The sequence below is a fragment of the Entelurus aequoreus genome, linkage group LG25 (genome assembly GCF_033978785.1).
Source record: "Entelurus aequoreus isolate RoL-2023_Sb linkage group LG25, RoL_Eaeq_v1.1, whole genome shotgun sequence".
Taxonomy (NCBI): domain Eukaryota; kingdom Metazoa; phylum Chordata; class Actinopteri; order Syngnathiformes; family Syngnathidae; genus Entelurus; species Entelurus aequoreus.
The window spans coordinates 25,332,156-25,348,824 of NC_084755.1; the positions used below are offsets into that span (position 1 = coordinate 25,332,156).

The 16,669-nt window shown below is 39.2% G+C and overlaps 1 protein-coding gene across 2 annotated transcripts in view; it reads left to right on the forward strand.

Moving 5' to 3' along the window:
- The window catches only part of LOC133642685 (myosin-9-like), an 82,880-nt gene that overhangs the window by 23,600 nt on the left and 42,611 nt on the right, over positions 1-16,669 (forward strand). Inside the window, exons 2-12 of one of the 2 annotated variants that reach the window (XM_062037038.1) lie at positions 1,945-2,276; positions 4,069-4,225; positions 8,192-8,219; positions 8,308-8,401; positions 11,421-11,441; positions 12,380-12,472; positions 12,544-12,607; positions 13,752-13,850; positions 13,941-14,084; positions 14,155-14,250; positions 14,381-14,652. In XM_062037038.1, coding sequence (XP_061893022.1) covers positions 1,950-2,276; positions 4,069-4,225; positions 8,192-8,219; positions 8,308-8,401; positions 11,421-11,441; positions 12,380-12,472; positions 12,544-12,607; positions 13,752-13,850; positions 13,941-14,084; positions 14,155-14,250; positions 14,381-14,652 — 1,395 coding nt within the window. In that variant the 5' untranslated portion in view covers positions 1,945-1,949. The remainder of the gene's footprint in view (positions 1-1,944; positions 2,277-4,068; positions 4,226-8,191; positions 8,220-8,307; positions 8,402-11,420; positions 11,442-12,379; positions 12,473-12,543; positions 12,608-13,751; positions 13,851-13,940; positions 14,085-14,154; positions 14,251-14,380; positions 14,653-16,669) is intronic. The other variant, XM_062037039.1, reaches the window with a different exon arrangement.

Consider the following 16,669-nt stretch of genomic DNA (forward strand, 5'->3'; position numbering starts at 1 on the left):
TGGGAGAGTGCTGGGTGCTGCAGAGATGTACTGACAGAGGCAGAACTAAGCTGAGCAGCTTGTTAAGACTTTAGTTTAGGCAATGGCTCTTTTTTGTTCAGGCGGCCGTCTTAACAAAGCGTTGCGGGAAACCTTGGTCTACAATAACAGCAGAATCAACGCTAGATTTGTTGCCTGTCGTTTTTAATAGAGTGACTAAAAGGATTGGAGAAATGTCAAAAAAAAAAAAAGTACCGTAATTCCTGGACTATAAGCCGCACCTGACTATAAGCCGCACCAGCTAAATTTAGGGGAAAATACAGGTTGCTCCATATATATGCCGCACTCAGCTGCAGGCGTTTTGATGTGTAATTACCGTAGTATATAGGGGTTCTGCTACCACGGAGGGGATTGTCGGGACAGAGATGACTGTTTGGGAACGCAAAGCGTCCCATTTATTAACAATAAATCTTTCAATCATTCAATCAAACTTTCACATCTTTGACATGGCGAACAGCATTCGTGCAGAGTACAAATAATACAACGGTATTACCGGTAGTCAGTCTTTAATCATTGTCATCGTCTTCCTCCTGCGTACTAAAACCACCGAAATCCTCTTCGTCGGTGTCGGAGAAGAACAGGTCCAAAATGGCGTCGTCAGCCACTCTCTCTCCTTCGTCAGTGGAATCAACGGCTCCGGCTTCGTCAGCCGTTACGCCGTCCTCTTCATCATCACGACGCAGCAGTCCAGCTTTTCGAAAGCCGTTGATGATCGTGGATGTTTTCACACTTTTCCATGCCGTCAGGATCCACTGGCAGACTTGAGCAAAAGTTGCTTTTCGCATGCGACCAGTTTTGGTGAATGATTTCTCACCGTTAGTCATCCATGCCTCCCACTGAACTCGTACGTGCAGCAGCTCTATTTCCTTCTTTGACAGCCAGATCTTTAACTTAAAAGCAGCATCATATGCACTTCTCCGTTTGTTTTCCATATTGAGGGTGTTTGCATGAACACTTCCTTCGCGCAAACTGTCTCTGACGCTCTCCTACTGTTTGTTTTGCTCTCGTTACCTGGCGCCAGATGTCTGCCTCGGTCTCGCACATCCTCGGTAGTGCGCGCCCCTGGTTACCGTAAGCCGTAAAAAAAGCCTTAAAAAAGCCACACCGTCGTATAAGCCACAGGGACCAAAACGAAGGGAAAAAAGTAGCGGCTTATAGTCCGGAAATTACGGTACATTGTACAATAAGCATCATCAATTGAAAAATACAGCGAAACAATATTATTTAGGAAAATGTTAATACTATTATTATTACCAGATTTGTTTGAAATGTATTTATATATTTTTTTGCCTTTTTAAGTAAAATGCATGCATCATAGCAAATGTGATGACGTCATACTGGCCGTACTGGTATCTTGGCAATCTAGTATGTACACACGCTCCATCATATTCTTTTTGTTTTACAGCTAGGCTGTAATATATTTCTGCTCTGGCAGGAGTTTGATATGGAAGTATTTCCAGTTGTTGTAACATGAATCCCGACACAGTTTGATGTCGACCTGACCTGACTCGAGCAAACACTTCCTGTTGCGAACCACATCGACCGTGACCTTTTGCATTCTTCACAGATTGTTTGTGAAAGTTCAAGACGTGCAAAGGATTTGCAACATTTTAATCATTAGTACACAAATCTACTCTAAAGTTGATTTAGGTAAGAAGTTGCATTCTCTAAACCCAGGTGTTTCATAACTGTGCTAAGCTAACAATATTGTATACTTGTAACTATTATAACTCAGATGCATACTATAAGGTTTTGCGCATCGACTTTAGGCATTTCTTGTTATGAATGCGTCCATCATTTGTGGATGTTCACCATTTTCAGTATGTCTTATAATGAGGATCCACTGTACTGTAATAGCTCCCTTTTAAATCACTAACCATTAACCTCTTTCTCTCATTGGAACAGCTACCATGTCGGACCCAAGCAAGTTTTTGTATGCGGACCGAAATCTCATCAACAATCCACTGGCGCAGGCTGACTGGGCGTCCAAGAAGCTGGTATGGGTTCCATCAGAGCGCCTGGGCTTCGAGGCTGGTTCCGTGAAGGAAGAGCGGGGCGACGAATATATGGTCGAGCTGGCAGACTCCGGTAAGAAGATCCGGGTGAACAAGGATGACATCCAGAAGATGAATCCGCCTAAGTTCAGCAAGGTGGAAGACATGGCTGAGCTCACCTGTCTGAATGAGGCCTCAGTGCTGCACAACCTGAAGGAAAGATACTATTCTGGACTCATATATGTAAGTATAGAGTGCTGATATGATATTTATACTTTATTATTATTATTATTATGATGTATCTCCTTGAAGACTTTCCACCTTTCATCCAAAACTCCTCTTGAATTTTACATTTTACTGTAGGTGTGAAGTTTTCTTAAGCATCTGATGGGAGTGGTCATGACAGGGTTTTTTTTGCTCTTTGTGCCTGGTAACACCTGTCCTGCATATACCCATGGGTCATTGGCCTCCTCAATGGCAAAACAAATGGTTAGAAATGTGAAACACTATAGACTATTTCAACACAAGCTTTTAGGTACACCTCTTAAAGTATTCAGACAAGGTTTGGTATGGACACCATGACTTGTAAAACAAGATATTTTGGATAAACATTTTTGCGATAAACTAGAACAGATATTGTCTGACCTCGTATGTTCTGATGAGAAGACAAACATTTCCACAGGCACGCTCCAATCTTCTAGAAATCCATTACTGAAAAACTGGAGATGCTACAGGTGCTCAAAAAAAATCCAAACGTGATTTTTATTTATTTTGATTCTATCAATTAATAGATTGTTAAAGAAATAAGTTAATCATTTTTAAAATTTTTAAGAATCATTTTTTCAGATTGAATCAATCGCTATTGTTTTTTTAAATACATTTTTGATTTTCCTTTTTTTTTTAGTATTGTATTAATTGTATTTGTATGACTCCTCAATTGCTTTGTAATGTTCTAATCTAAATATATTGAAGTTGGGATTGGTTTGGAGATGAGGTTGCTCTGTTTTCTTTTATTAGATCAATAGTCTGTGATTTTTATAAATAATAAAAATAAAAATAAATATTTTTAGGCCAACATTGCTTATATAAGTCGCACTTATTGCGAGAATCGTGTTTAATTCTGAATGGAATTGTTGCCCTAAGAATCTAAATCAAATCGTGAGGTTCCCAAAGAGTACCATTTCTAACAAATCAATTTTTGCATTCTGTAGGTATAATGGCCACATGTACACATATAAATGATCAGCATCACAGGAAGGATTTTAAAAAATATTTATTTTGATGGTTTATTATTGTCCTATCTTTATCATTTGTGCTTTGTTTAGTTCCTCAATCCTTCTAGTGTGTTGCTTTGTGAACAGGAAGTCAAGTTTGATCCAAGGACATGGAATGCAAATGGCGTAATTGATGCTCATTATTTTGTTTATCCCCATGTCCTGGGCTGTAAATGATTCGGTTTCTATGACCCGGCACTGCCTTTTGTTTTTGAGGTCATCTATGGTTGGTTTAAGTGCCTCAAGGCTCTGTAGGCTCTCATGGGAGAGCTTATGCACCCCAGAGGGAAAGATGACTGATACAGATATCTTGGAACTGCAGCACAGGAGTTGTGAGGCTAACAGAGAAATCAAGAGACCGAGAATTCTGAATATGAAAAAAATTAAAGATGTATTGCTGTTTTTGTGCTTTTAATGTTATTTTTTGTATGACTCGACTAACCTGTCAAGCAGCACTCATTTACAATGCAGTACATGCCCTTCACTTTGAAGTTGTGGCTGGGTGGGGCGGATGTTGCATAACATAGGAGAGGACCCAATCAGAGTTCATGAGAATGTTTCTGCTCCATGCTGAAATGAGGCAGCTTGTTGAGTGAAATTAAACTATGCTGCAACATTAGAATTAAATAATGACTATGAATAATTCAGTATGTAACAATCATGCATTGCTCAAGAAATAAAAATGAAACCGATAGTCCCCAGGAGTCAGCACACTCAAATCCCCTTTATCTTGTAATAATTGGATATTTTCTGTTCCGCAGACATATTCTGGGCTCTTCTGTGTGGTCATTAACCCCTACAAGAACCTGCCAATCTACTCCGAGGAGATTGTTGAAATGTACAAGGGCAAGAAAAAACATGAAATGCCACCTCATATCTATGCCATTACCGACATATCCTACAGAAGTATGATGCAGGGTAAGTCACGAACCCAAAGGAGAACAATGTCAATTTATGTTGAAGTGACAGTACTTTGGAATGCTTTCCAAACAGTGCTCTGGGCTTCTTTTAGGTTGTCAGAGTCCATACTGACTCTCAGCCTTTAAATATGTATATATACAGTAATGGTTGTAGAAACGTCTTATACTTGCACCTCCAACCTCACATGTGCTGTCAAAAGGTCGTTTGGATTTAGGGATGTAACGGTTATCGTGACTATAATTATCGAGGTATTGTTGAATGTGCTTAAAAGTGCTTCTAAACACACTGAAATCTTTTGGCCAAGTTAATATTTTTTAAATAGCAAATACACACAGTTAGAAAAACCCACTATTTTGCATGATTTGTTTATTATGCTTCACTGATAGTGTTATCTTAGTATTTTATCTGTCTTAATGGGTAATCTTATTGTTTGGTTATTATTGGTTATTATTGGTTTGTACTGTAGCACTTTAATATTTATTTAAATGAAGTGCTTAACAAATCAAATCTATTATTCATCGTTTCTGGCAGGTGTTGTGGCCTCCTACTCTATTCAGCTGTCTTTGAACGCTTTGTAAAAACACCGGAGTCAGTGTTTCCCATAAACTGCCAAGATACCTGTGGCGGTGGGGGCGTGGCTATGGGCGTGGTCACCATGACATCATCGAGTAATTTGCATAATTTACTACAATGATATGATTTTGTCTAAAAAGGCTCAAAAAATGTATACTTACTAATTAATAACAGTTTTGTTTTAAACATCCATCCATCCATCCATTTTACAATATGATTACAACACTTTATGTACATATTTATATACAGATTTGAACAATAAGTTATTCACTGAAATATATTTATTAATTGTGGTTGTTACAAAAAATATATCTTATAAAATATAAAAGCTAAAATGTCTCTTAAAGCTCTGCCCCTTTAATTAGTGCATACTAAATAATTTAACTTTAGCCTACTACTACAACCATATTATTTACCAGCAACATAAAGTGAAACAGAGGCAGAGGTGTCCTGCCACAGTCAGTAACAAATAAACAGAAAACAGTAGTGGTCAAATACAAATAAGGCAACAAGAGAAGTATCCTACACTTCTCTTTTGTAAAGTAAATCTGAACAGCCTATATGGGCATCTACATCAACTACATGATTTGCCTGAGAAGCTGGACAGGAGAAACAAAACAAAAACAAAAATGTTTTTTTATTTTTTTTTATTTGTCGCGGACGTAATTCTTTCATGGCGGGCCGCCACAAATAAATGAATGTGTGGGAAACACTGGGAGTATAGAAGAATCACTCTGTTGTAAGAGAGCACAGCTTGTAGGTGCAATGTGCACAATTGAATAGCCTGCTTTTCAGACAGTATTGTTTTATGTTCACCGTATTTTCTGAACTATAGAGCGCAACGGCATATTAGCCGCACCCACTAAATTTTAGGGTAAAAAATAGTTTCTCCGTATATTAGCCGCACAGGACTATAAGCCGCAGATACGGTCGTGGTCAAAAGTTTACATACACTTGTAAAGAACATAATGACATGGCTGTCTTCAGCTTCTAATAATTTCTACAACTCTTATTTTTTTTGTGATAGAGTGATTGGCGCACATACTTGTTGGTCACAAAAACATTCATGAAGTTTGGTTCTTTTATGAATTTATTATGGGTCTACTGAAAATGTGACCAAATCTGCTGGGTCAAAAGTATACATACAGAAATGTTAATATTTGGTTATATGTCCCTTGGCAAGTTTCACTGCAATAAGGCGCTTTTGGTAGCCATCCACAAGCTTCTGGTTGAATTTTTGACCACTCCTCTTGACAAAATTGGTGCAGTTCAGCTAAATGTGTTGGTTTTCTGACATGGACTTGTTTCTTCAGCATTGTCCACAAGTCAGGACTTTGGGAAGGCCAGTCTAAAATCTTAATTCTAGCTTGATTTAACCATTCCTTTACTACTTTTGATGTGTGTTTGGGGTCATTGTCCTGTTGGAACACCCAACTGCGCCCAAGACCCAACCTCTGGGCTGATGATTTTAGTTTGTCCTGAAAATTTTAAAGGTAATTCTCCTTTTTCATTGTCCCATTTACGCTCTGTAAAGCACCAGTTCCATTGGCAACAAAACAGGCCCAGAGCATAATACTAACACCACCATGCTTGACGGTAGGAGTGGTGTTCCTGGGTTTAAAGGCCTCACCTTTTCTCCTCCAAATATATTGCTTGTGGATGGCTACCAAAAGTGCCTTATTGCAGTGAAACTTCCCAAAGGACATATAACCAAATATTAACATTGCTATATGTATACTTTTGACCCAGCAGATTTGGTCACATTTTCAGTAGACTCATAATAATTTCATAAAAGAACCAAACTTCATGAATGTTTTTTTGTGACCAACAAGTATGTGCTCCAATCACACTATCACAAAAAAATAAGAGTTGTACAAATTATTGGAAACTCAAGACAGCCATGACATTGTTCTTTACAAGTGTATGTAAGTTTTGACCACTACTGTATATATGTTGTGAAATGAGTTATTTACACAAAGATTCTGGAAATGTTTACTTACATGCCTTAATAGTCTCCAAACGGTGCCTGTAACACGTCATGGACCCACTAGCTGCGGAAGCTAGCTCTCCAATCAACCAAACAGACTCAATAACTCCACGGTGACGTCTTGGTGAATTTACTGAATTTGTGAAACTGAAACAATCCAAAAAGAATGCATTGTAATTTAATAATACTAACACAGACACTCGTAAACGTGTTAGCATATTAGCTATTGCTAAAGACGCAAGTGTCATTACATTATGATAGCACGTACAAATATGCATGAAAACACTCCTACAGACATCACACATGGGATGGTGTAGTAAGTATGAATTGTTTGTTATATTGTAAAACCTATAAACGTTGCATGGAGTGATGAATGAAGAAATCATACGAGTAAAAATTATATGGACTGCTAAGACTGAACGACACTCCCGTTGGGGGAAAAAAAGCACTACCGAAATAAATTTGTCCAAAGGATGGCGTCATAGCGAAAATAATAAAGCACTTTCTCATTGCTTTTAAAAAAAAAAACAAAAAAAAACTTAAACACAGTCAGTGAAGAAAAATCCCTAAATTTGCCGCACCGTCTTATTAGCCACAGGGTTTAAAGTGTAGGACAACGGTAGTGGCTTATAGTCCGGAATTTACAGTTGATTGGGGTATCTTTTTTAAAGGGGAAGCATTTAAGCTAGTAAGCTCCGGCCAGTCAGTTTAAATTGATCAATGTGCAGGTATCACTTTTTTTCGATAAATTTGAACGTAACTACCGGGAGTTTTTCCAGAATTATAATTAATACAGTTGATCGTTACATCCCTAGTTGGGTTACGGAATAATTTTCTCACAGCTTGGGTTAACAACAAAGTTCACGTCTTGAAACAATACCTTGTGGTTGTTGAGCTTGTCGACATCTGTTCAAGGGACCTTATACTTATCAAAGCGCCTCTACCAAGGCTCGGCCATTTCCATGAGTTAGTCACCTTAACTTTTTGCATTGACAATTTGATTTGCTAGGATGTCTTGGCTTTTTTTTTTTTTTAGAAAATGCAGTTTCTAATTCTGAAACAGCAGCCAAGCTTCCTAGTCGCAAGAAGCCGGATGTTGATTTCCTGTTTGTGGCCAATGTGCTTCCGGCTGTAGAGACCAGCTGCTCCGGAAAGAAGATATTGAATGTGCAACATGCTGATGCCACTGCGTAATACAATGTGTTAACCTCCATTTTATCTGTAATTCTTCTCACTCATAGTTTTATGAAGTTGATATTGTTTGGCCATAAGTGTGTAGTTTCATTGCATTATTGTTGGCAATTGTTCAAACTCAAGGCTGTCTTGGGTTCCAGAAAAAATATTCTCAAAGTATGAAATTGGGCAAAAAAACCTGATGATTAATTTTTACATCTTATTTGCAGATCGTGAAGACCAGTCCATCCTTTGCACGTAAGTTAATGCCTGACCAGCCCTTACTTCTCCTATTCTATTCCCTCAGTATCCTCACTCCCTTCATTTGTTTGTGTTTGACTCGCAGAGGAGAGTCTGGTGCTGGGAAAACTGAGAACACCAAGAAGGTCATCCAGTATCTGGCTCATGTGGCCTCCTCTCACAAGAACAAGAAAGACCAGGTAAGTCCAATCTCTTCTTATACAATACCTTTTAACATCCACCCTTTAGCACTCCCATCACGCCATACTCTTTGATTTGTATTATGTACTAGGGCTGTTATCGTACAGGAAAACATTTCCTACTCAGCACTGCACTCGTCACCCATGCACTTTGGCGCAGACTGATGTTTATCTGTGTGTGTCTAAATGAATTGCATAACTTTTGTTAATCCATCACCACATCATTGTGTTGATAAGCTGCAGCCCAACTTTTAATGACACAGAAAACCACCTTAGGGCCCTATTATTTCCACATCAACGGAATCACAGAATTAGCCAATAAAAACAGAATCTACTATTAAATTGACGTGATGTGACTGACACGTCCTCACAAGGAGAAGAAACATTTGTCTGGGGAAATCGAGCGCCTCCAAAATAAAATGTTTCACTCTACCACTCTGATATCAACGCGGCCACCTCAAACACAATTGTGCGAAACGAATTGCGAAACGCAGCTCTTACTCAAAGAGCCAAAATGATTTCTACATGACAGGTGATTATTTTTATTTTTTTTCGTACAAAAATGCCACGTGAAAAGCCCCAAAAAAACATACTAATGCTTGCCAGCTTTTGTTGGCGGGATTTTTAAACCTCTTCTTTGGTAAGTTAATGACTAAACAGCGTCCAATAGTATAGTTTGAACTTGAAACAATGACTGATGCTTGTAAACTTACATAAGTTATGCTACAACATTATTATGTTTGACTTGAATACTGGGCAAAATTATCTAATGTATCAATAAAGGTAAGGATTGTTTCTTTTAATAGCGGACATTCACTCTTATTGTTGGTAAAAACAAGTGTAAATTATTGATAGGCTCCAGCACCCCCCGTGACCCCGAAAGGGACAAGCGATTCAAAATGGATGGATGGATGGCATTTTATTGGTCCCAGACATGTTCTGAAAATTAAATGAAGGAATTAATAATGAGGTATATTGGATATATTAACTATTTGGTTTGCCACCGATAAACACAAAAGCTTAGATAACATTTTTTTTTTTCAAATTGTTTAGTGTATACTGGTGAATTTCGATCTACAAACTTAATTGGTCAATCAATGTTTGTATAGTAAAGCAGTGTTCCCTATTAAAAATCAATGTAATAATGACTTGTAGCCTCGACAAGACTGCACACTTTGGTGTGTGTGTGTGCTTAGATGTCAACACTGATCTCATTGGAGCGCTCAAAAGGCAAAATCATTTTATCTTGTCTTTGAATATGTGTGGCATTGTTGAACACTATGGGAGTTTCCGAGTTATAAACGAGCAGTGGCTTCACGTAGTCGCCGCTAGCATTGCCACAAACTAGCAGTGCGCGGCTATCCTTCCTCGGCTTGTGTCCAGGTAGTGCCTTCTCCTCCGCTGTGGCATCTTTTTCGGTCCGACAACAGACTTTTTTTTCAGAAACAAATCCCCCTTCGCTGACAAAATCCTTTAAAGTGAAGGTGCCACAAGCTAAAGGCTAACTAGCTAAATTCCTAGCTCAGTGGTTGTCTAGCATTCGGAAGCGATACAGCAAAATTGAGAGTTTGGACACGTTTAAAGTTTTTCTGATCAAACAAAGTGATCTTTTAAGGCCGGCAGTTCTTGACCGGCGTAAGGTTCGACAATTGTGGAAATAAACTTGTCAGAAGTGTCTCTAGCCTCGAAGCTTTCGGAAATGGCTGTACGGCAATGTAAACAGAATGTGAAGGGAAATGGCTGTGCCAGAGCTTACAGGAAGTGATGTCATCAAAATGGCAGCCCCTATAGGGCTTTCATCGGCGCACACAATTGAACAAATAAATAAACGTTTGTACGACGAGACATGGCCCGCACAAAGGCATATTTGGCTTGATGTAAACATACACAAACTGAAAATAAGGCAAATTGAGGTTCCACTGTATTTAACTAGTTGTAGCAAAGTGGTCCTCCGTATTCTTTCATTTTTCAGTTGCAGCCTTTGTTGGGAACATTTTGGTTAAAAATGGAAAAAGTAAAACGGAATTGAGAAAAAAGATGGGAACCATTGAGATAAACGCTGTTTACAGACTGAAACCATGTATGGAGCTTTGGCACTTTTTACATACCTAGGGTTGGGCGATATGGACCAAAACTGATATTGCAATATTTTTAGTCCGAATACAGGTATTTATAAAAATAAAAAAAAAACTTGCAAATTGCTTAAGGTTGCTTCAGTGTTTTATAGCTAGATAACCAGTGTTGAGTTTTGCTGTAAGTAGTAATGTGTTGTTTTTTTTTAAAGTAATAAGTTAGCCTATACTCTGTCAAAGCAATTTTTCGTTTATTTTGTCTTATTATCATGCTTGTGCACGGGATCGATAGAGCTTCTACTCGTTTACTGCGCTGAAAGCCGCTGGCTGTTGAATTTTAAAACTACTCTTCAGCCACCCAGCCGCTACACTACAGTAGCTTAGTCCGCAAAGGCTATGGGTAGAGGCACTTTTAAACCGAGTTGTAGTTAAATACTTGACACACCGAGCAAGCAGCAGAGGGGCGCTATCGTTAGCGTCTGTGCAAAGTCGCTAACAGAAGTGAACAACATAAATAAACAAGATTAGTGATAAAGTGGCTACAAGGACAGATACCGGTTCCAAAGCAAATTGGTGTATGTGCGTAAATAAAGCTGTCACTCACTAAAAACCAAAGCATTGCTCACTTGGAAGTCAAAGTCTGCGCCGCGCCGCCATACTTATAAAAATAAGAAGTTTGATGCCTCTGTAAACATGCAAAGCACTTCATAAAATACCGGTATGGCGGTATTGTCTCAAAAATATACCGATATTAACTATACAGACCCTAAGATGCCTTACTTGATGTTTTACATGACAAATACACCCCTACAATACATCTGGCTGCACTACACATGGCCTTTGATTCCTTTGGCACAATGTCACCCTGTGTGCTTCCGGGCTAAACCACATCAATTTCCATCATTCCATTTTTGAGGTTGTTGTATTTTTTTCCCTCCCATCAACAGAACAGCATGGTCCTGTCACATGTGAGTTGACTCTTTCATTCTTCCTCCCCACCTGCTTCTGTCATCGCCCTCTTCCTCTTCCTCCTCCTCGTCCCCATCCCTCGCCAGAGCACACTGTTGTGGCATTTCCTTTGTATGGGGGCTGTGGAGAGACGTGCCTTGTCTCCAAAGTCAGGAGGAAGTCTGTTGGCAGATTAGTGTTCCTGTGAAAAATTCAGCCAGACAATTGTAGGATAAGAGGGGAGGAGGGGTCCTTATTGAGGAAATAACTGCAGTTTCTGCTCTTCAAGTGATAGCAGAGTTTGGATCTGCTTGGCTGAATTTTTCAGGATTTCTGTGGCTACTCGGTGCGTGCTCCCGTTGTCCAGGATTTGTTGCAGATTTCTTTTTCGTGACCCAAGTTTGTTTTTAACAGCTTCTCAGGTGTGATGTCAAATGTTTTTGTCCTTCACATAACCTGCTGATGAAACCAAAACCTCTTGTGTACTTGTTTTTTTCTTTGTAATTTTTGCTCCGAAGAATTTAATGTTAACATGCTTCAAAAGACCATGGTGCTTAATCGTACTCCTTTCACATAAACAGTCATTCCAATATTATTTTTTACATATTTGTCTGGTGTTTAATTTATCGGTGCTGCGTAAAGCAGACACAATAGAAAGCAGGTGACAATTTAGAAACGGAACATAAAAGTTTTATTTTGAGTCATTGTTTTCTGGTGATGGCTGGTTGAGGGTCTCTGGGTGTTTTGGGGCACTAATGTTTCTGTGGAAAAGGCTTGGGTGTAACGTGTCTGTACGTCTCTCATGATCCTAGACCCAAGTATGTAAGTATGTGTTAATTTTGACTTCAAAGCGATTAAATCCAATGTTACTGCAACTGTAGATCATTTCAAGACAGCCTAAATGTTAAATCAAATCAAATGTTTTTTAATCTTTCTTGATCTTCTCTATTCTCACCAGGGGGAGCTAGAGAAGCAGCTTCTGCAGGCGAACCCCATCCTGGAGGCTTTTGGAAATGCTAAGACAGTCAAAAATGACAACTCTTCTCGATTTGTAAGAATTATTGTCATTTATTATGAAGCACCTTGATTTATTTTTTAAGTACATTATTCTTTTTCTTGCAGGGAAAATTCATCAGGATCAACTTTGATGTCAACGGTTATATTGTCGGTGCAAATATTGAAACTTGTATCCTTGACACAATGTAAACATGGAGGTTTTATCTGGGGCTACAAATAATAAGTAAGGATGCATTTTAACCAATACTAATGCCAAAGCAGTACTTTTGTAACTACCTAAACAAAAAAACATACATGTTGTTCCAACAAAAAAGGCCTTTTTATTCATACGTAATTTTTGTAACATGCAATTTGAACATAGTAGTAATTTTTAGAAGTGGGAATTTCACGATTCTATTCCAAATCTTGGTGTGACGATTAGATTCTGAATCGGTTCTTGATTCAACACTATTCTCGTAATATAAGATTTGGTATGTAAGTTATAATAAAACCATTTCAATACAGGTTACAAAAGATCCTTTTTGCTGCTGACGTACCACTTATACATGCACTGTTGGTCTAAATATATATATATTTTTATAAATGTATTTTTAAAATTACAATCATCTCAATCATCAATCTAATACAAGAAAATAAAGCAACTCCTACCCAACCCCAGCTTCATAATACTTAGGATAGAAATACCAAAGCAATTGAGAATGCATACTGTACAAATGCAATACTTATTATTGCAATAATAATAAAAGGAAAACCAAGAATGTATTTAAAAAAAAAGTCAATTTATCCAAAAAAATGTGCTGAAAATATGTATAGCTTTTTTTTTTTAATTATTTTTTTTTTTATAAATCTTCTTGGAAATTATGAATGTATTTTTGAATTAACAAATAAAAATTTTAATTTAGGATGTGAATCTTTTTTCTTTTTCTTTTTATTTTATTTTTTATTTATTTTTATTCATTTGAGTCCCCCTAGTAATTGAACAACTTCAATGACACAGAATGTATAACATGTCTGAGTAATTGATACAATATGCCAGCAAATTGCCTTAAAAATGTTGCAATTATATCAGTAAAGCCAGCATAAGTGCAGAAAACAGGCATTGTCTTGTAATGGTAATGTTCACAATTCCGGGGTTCCTAAATGCACCTCCAGGAAGCACATTGACAAAATTTGAAGACAATTAATATTGATCATGATTAATCCAAATAAAGGCCCCCAATTATCATATTTTAAAAATACATACGGTATTTGTTTACTCTGTTTTTTTGTGAGCCCATTGTTTGAAAGTTGTCCTTGACAGACTGACCATTTAGATTTGCTGGAGAAGTCCCGTGCCATTCGCCAGGCCAGAGAAGAACGGACGTTCCATATATTCTACTACTTGCTCACAGGAGCTGGAGATAAGTTACGTTGTAAGTTCCACACTAATCAGTTCAAAGACAATTTCCCTTAACAAGGCGCTTGCTAATATTTTTTCTAACGATCCTGTAATTTTTTTTTAGCGGAGCTCCTCCTGGAAAACTACAACAACTACCGTTTCCTTTCCAACGGGAACGTCACAATTCCGGGGCAGCAGGACAAAGACCTGTTTGCAGAGACCATGGACGCCATGAGGATTATGAGCATTCCTGAGGACGAGCAGATAGGTGAGGCCACCCACATGTGTTCTTGGATACTTGCCCTGCTTTTACCAACACTGCAGTGTTTTTTGTGCAGGCATGTTGAAGGTGGTGTCTTCAGTGTTGCAGCTTGGAAACATGACCTTCAAAAAGGAGCGTCACACTGACCAGGCCTCCATGCCCGACAACACAAGTAAATTGTACCCAACTCTTGGTCTAAACTTAGTCCTTATGACTATACAGATTGTGTTCATGGTTCTATGTATTATTTTCTTCACTTTGCCAACTTCTTAAACCTTCTCTCCACCTGACCCATCCTTTAGCTGCCCAGAAGGTCAGCCACCTCATGGGGATGAACGTCACCGATTTCACCAGGGCCATCCTGTCACCCAGGATCAAAGTGGGTCGAGACTATGTCCAAAAGGCCCAGACCCAAGAGCAGGCGGAATTTGCTGTGGAGGCCTTGGCCAAAGCCACATACGAGAGGATGTTCCGCTGGTTAGTCATGAGGATCAACAAAGCTCTGGACAAAACCAAGAGACAGGGAGCCTCCTTCATTGGCATCCTGGACATCGCTGGTTTTGAGATTTTTGAGGTATGTCAAACTAGTACTAAACATAATACAGTAGTACCCAAACTTATGAGTTTAATTGGTTCTGTGACGAAGCTCTTGACTCAGAACATTGTATATCAAATCAATGACTTGAAATGAAATCAATTTAAATGGTACTTGGCAACCCCAAAACAGCACAATTTTAAAATGTCAAATGTCCTTTTAACAAACTTTTAGATAAGAAATATTGTATAAAAACTAGGGCTGTTGACTTCCGGTCTGGGCAAGATGGAGTAGACACGTGTTGAGTCTCCCTCCCACAACTTTTTACATTGCCACTCTTTTAAAACTCCATAAACAAAGCCAGCGAGCTGGTGAATATATTACTCCGGAGTTGCAACCGGCAAGAAATGCCAACTCACTCGACGAAGCGGAACGCCAGAGATACCGGGGCCGGACCTAGCTCTTCCGACGGAGGTGCCGGTGAAGTCAGTATGTCGGCTATAGCTAAGCTTCTGGAAGAACACCGCCAGGCCCTCTCCACGGACTTCAGGACAGCAATTTCTACACTCGAGACAAAGATTGATAAGGTACACACCAAGGTCTCTGAACACTCTCAGAAAATTACCTCACTCGAAGAAAATGCTACTTTGCAAGACGAACGCCTGCTAGCACTGGAAGCAACATGTGCTAAGCTAACGGACATCGAGGCTAAGCTACGTGCTAAAGTTAGCGACCTCGAATCCCGGAGTCGGCGAAACAACATCCGAGTGGTCGGCATACCAGAGTCCGTGGAGGGGCCACATCCAACTACCTTTTTTGCGGAACTACTGAAGGAGATTTTTGACGAGGATTTCTTTGAATCACCGCCGGAGTGCGACTGGGCTCATCGAACACTCGCTAGCAAGCCGAAGCCAGACCAGAGACCGAGGCCCGTTCTGATACGGCTACACAAGTACCAGGTGAAGGAGAGAATTATCCGCGAGGCCAGGGCCAGGAGAGGCAAGCTACAATACCGAGGGTACCCCGTCGCCATCTTCGAGGACTACGCACCTGAAGTGGTGGAACAACGCCAAAAATACCGCGATGTGATGCCGAAGCTCTACCAAATGGGCCTACGACCAGCATTACTGTTCCCGGCCAGGCTTGTCATAGTAACGAAGGATGGTGGTAAGAAGAGACTCGGATCGGTTACAGAGGCTGAGGACTTCTTGACATCAATCCGCACGCAAGATACCTGATGGGCTTGGATGGCTATTTACCACTAAAATACGTCTGGACATGACAACAATTTGCACCAGGACTGTGCAGCTCCTGGAATAAAGACTGTAAGTTCCAACTTTTTCAGAGGCCTGACTTATGATAACTTTACATTCACTGTGGACATTGTGGGCCTTTGTTTGTTTTGCTGTTCTAAACCTTGACCACCATTTTAGACGTGTGTTCATAATAGGAAGCAATGTTTGAGTGTTGCAATTTACACACTGGCTAACGGTGGTCACATAATTTCCAACATGGATGGTCGTAACTATTTTTGGTCTGTTTGTTTGTTCCGCTCCGTACCGGGCGTTCTTTCTTCTTTTTCCTGAGGGGCCAAGCTATTTGTAACACATTTTGATTATGCATCCTAATTTGTTTTAATCCGAACTAGTTATTCGTATGCACATTATGAGGCACTCCTTGGTCCAAAAAACATCACTACAGCTATTGGTGCAGTGCACTGTACATTTCGGTATGTGCCTTGTTTGTTTATTTCGGTTTAATATTTCCTATATTACTATACACTCAGGTTGGGATGCGTCTCATGATAGTAGGCTCACTTTAAATTCTTATTTCGCTTTATGGAGTTCATTACTGCTACTGTAAGGGAGGAGACTCCGGAAGTTAACATTAGTCAAGTTAGGCTAAGTAAGAGCGAGAGAGCTCAGATAAGGTTCTTATTTAGGGTGGGTAGTAAGGGTAATTGCATTCTAATCTATTGGGGTTTGTTGAAATGTGTCTTTCTGTCATTACTAGTTTGGTGTTTTGTACTATTTTGTTATTATTTTTTTTTTTTTGC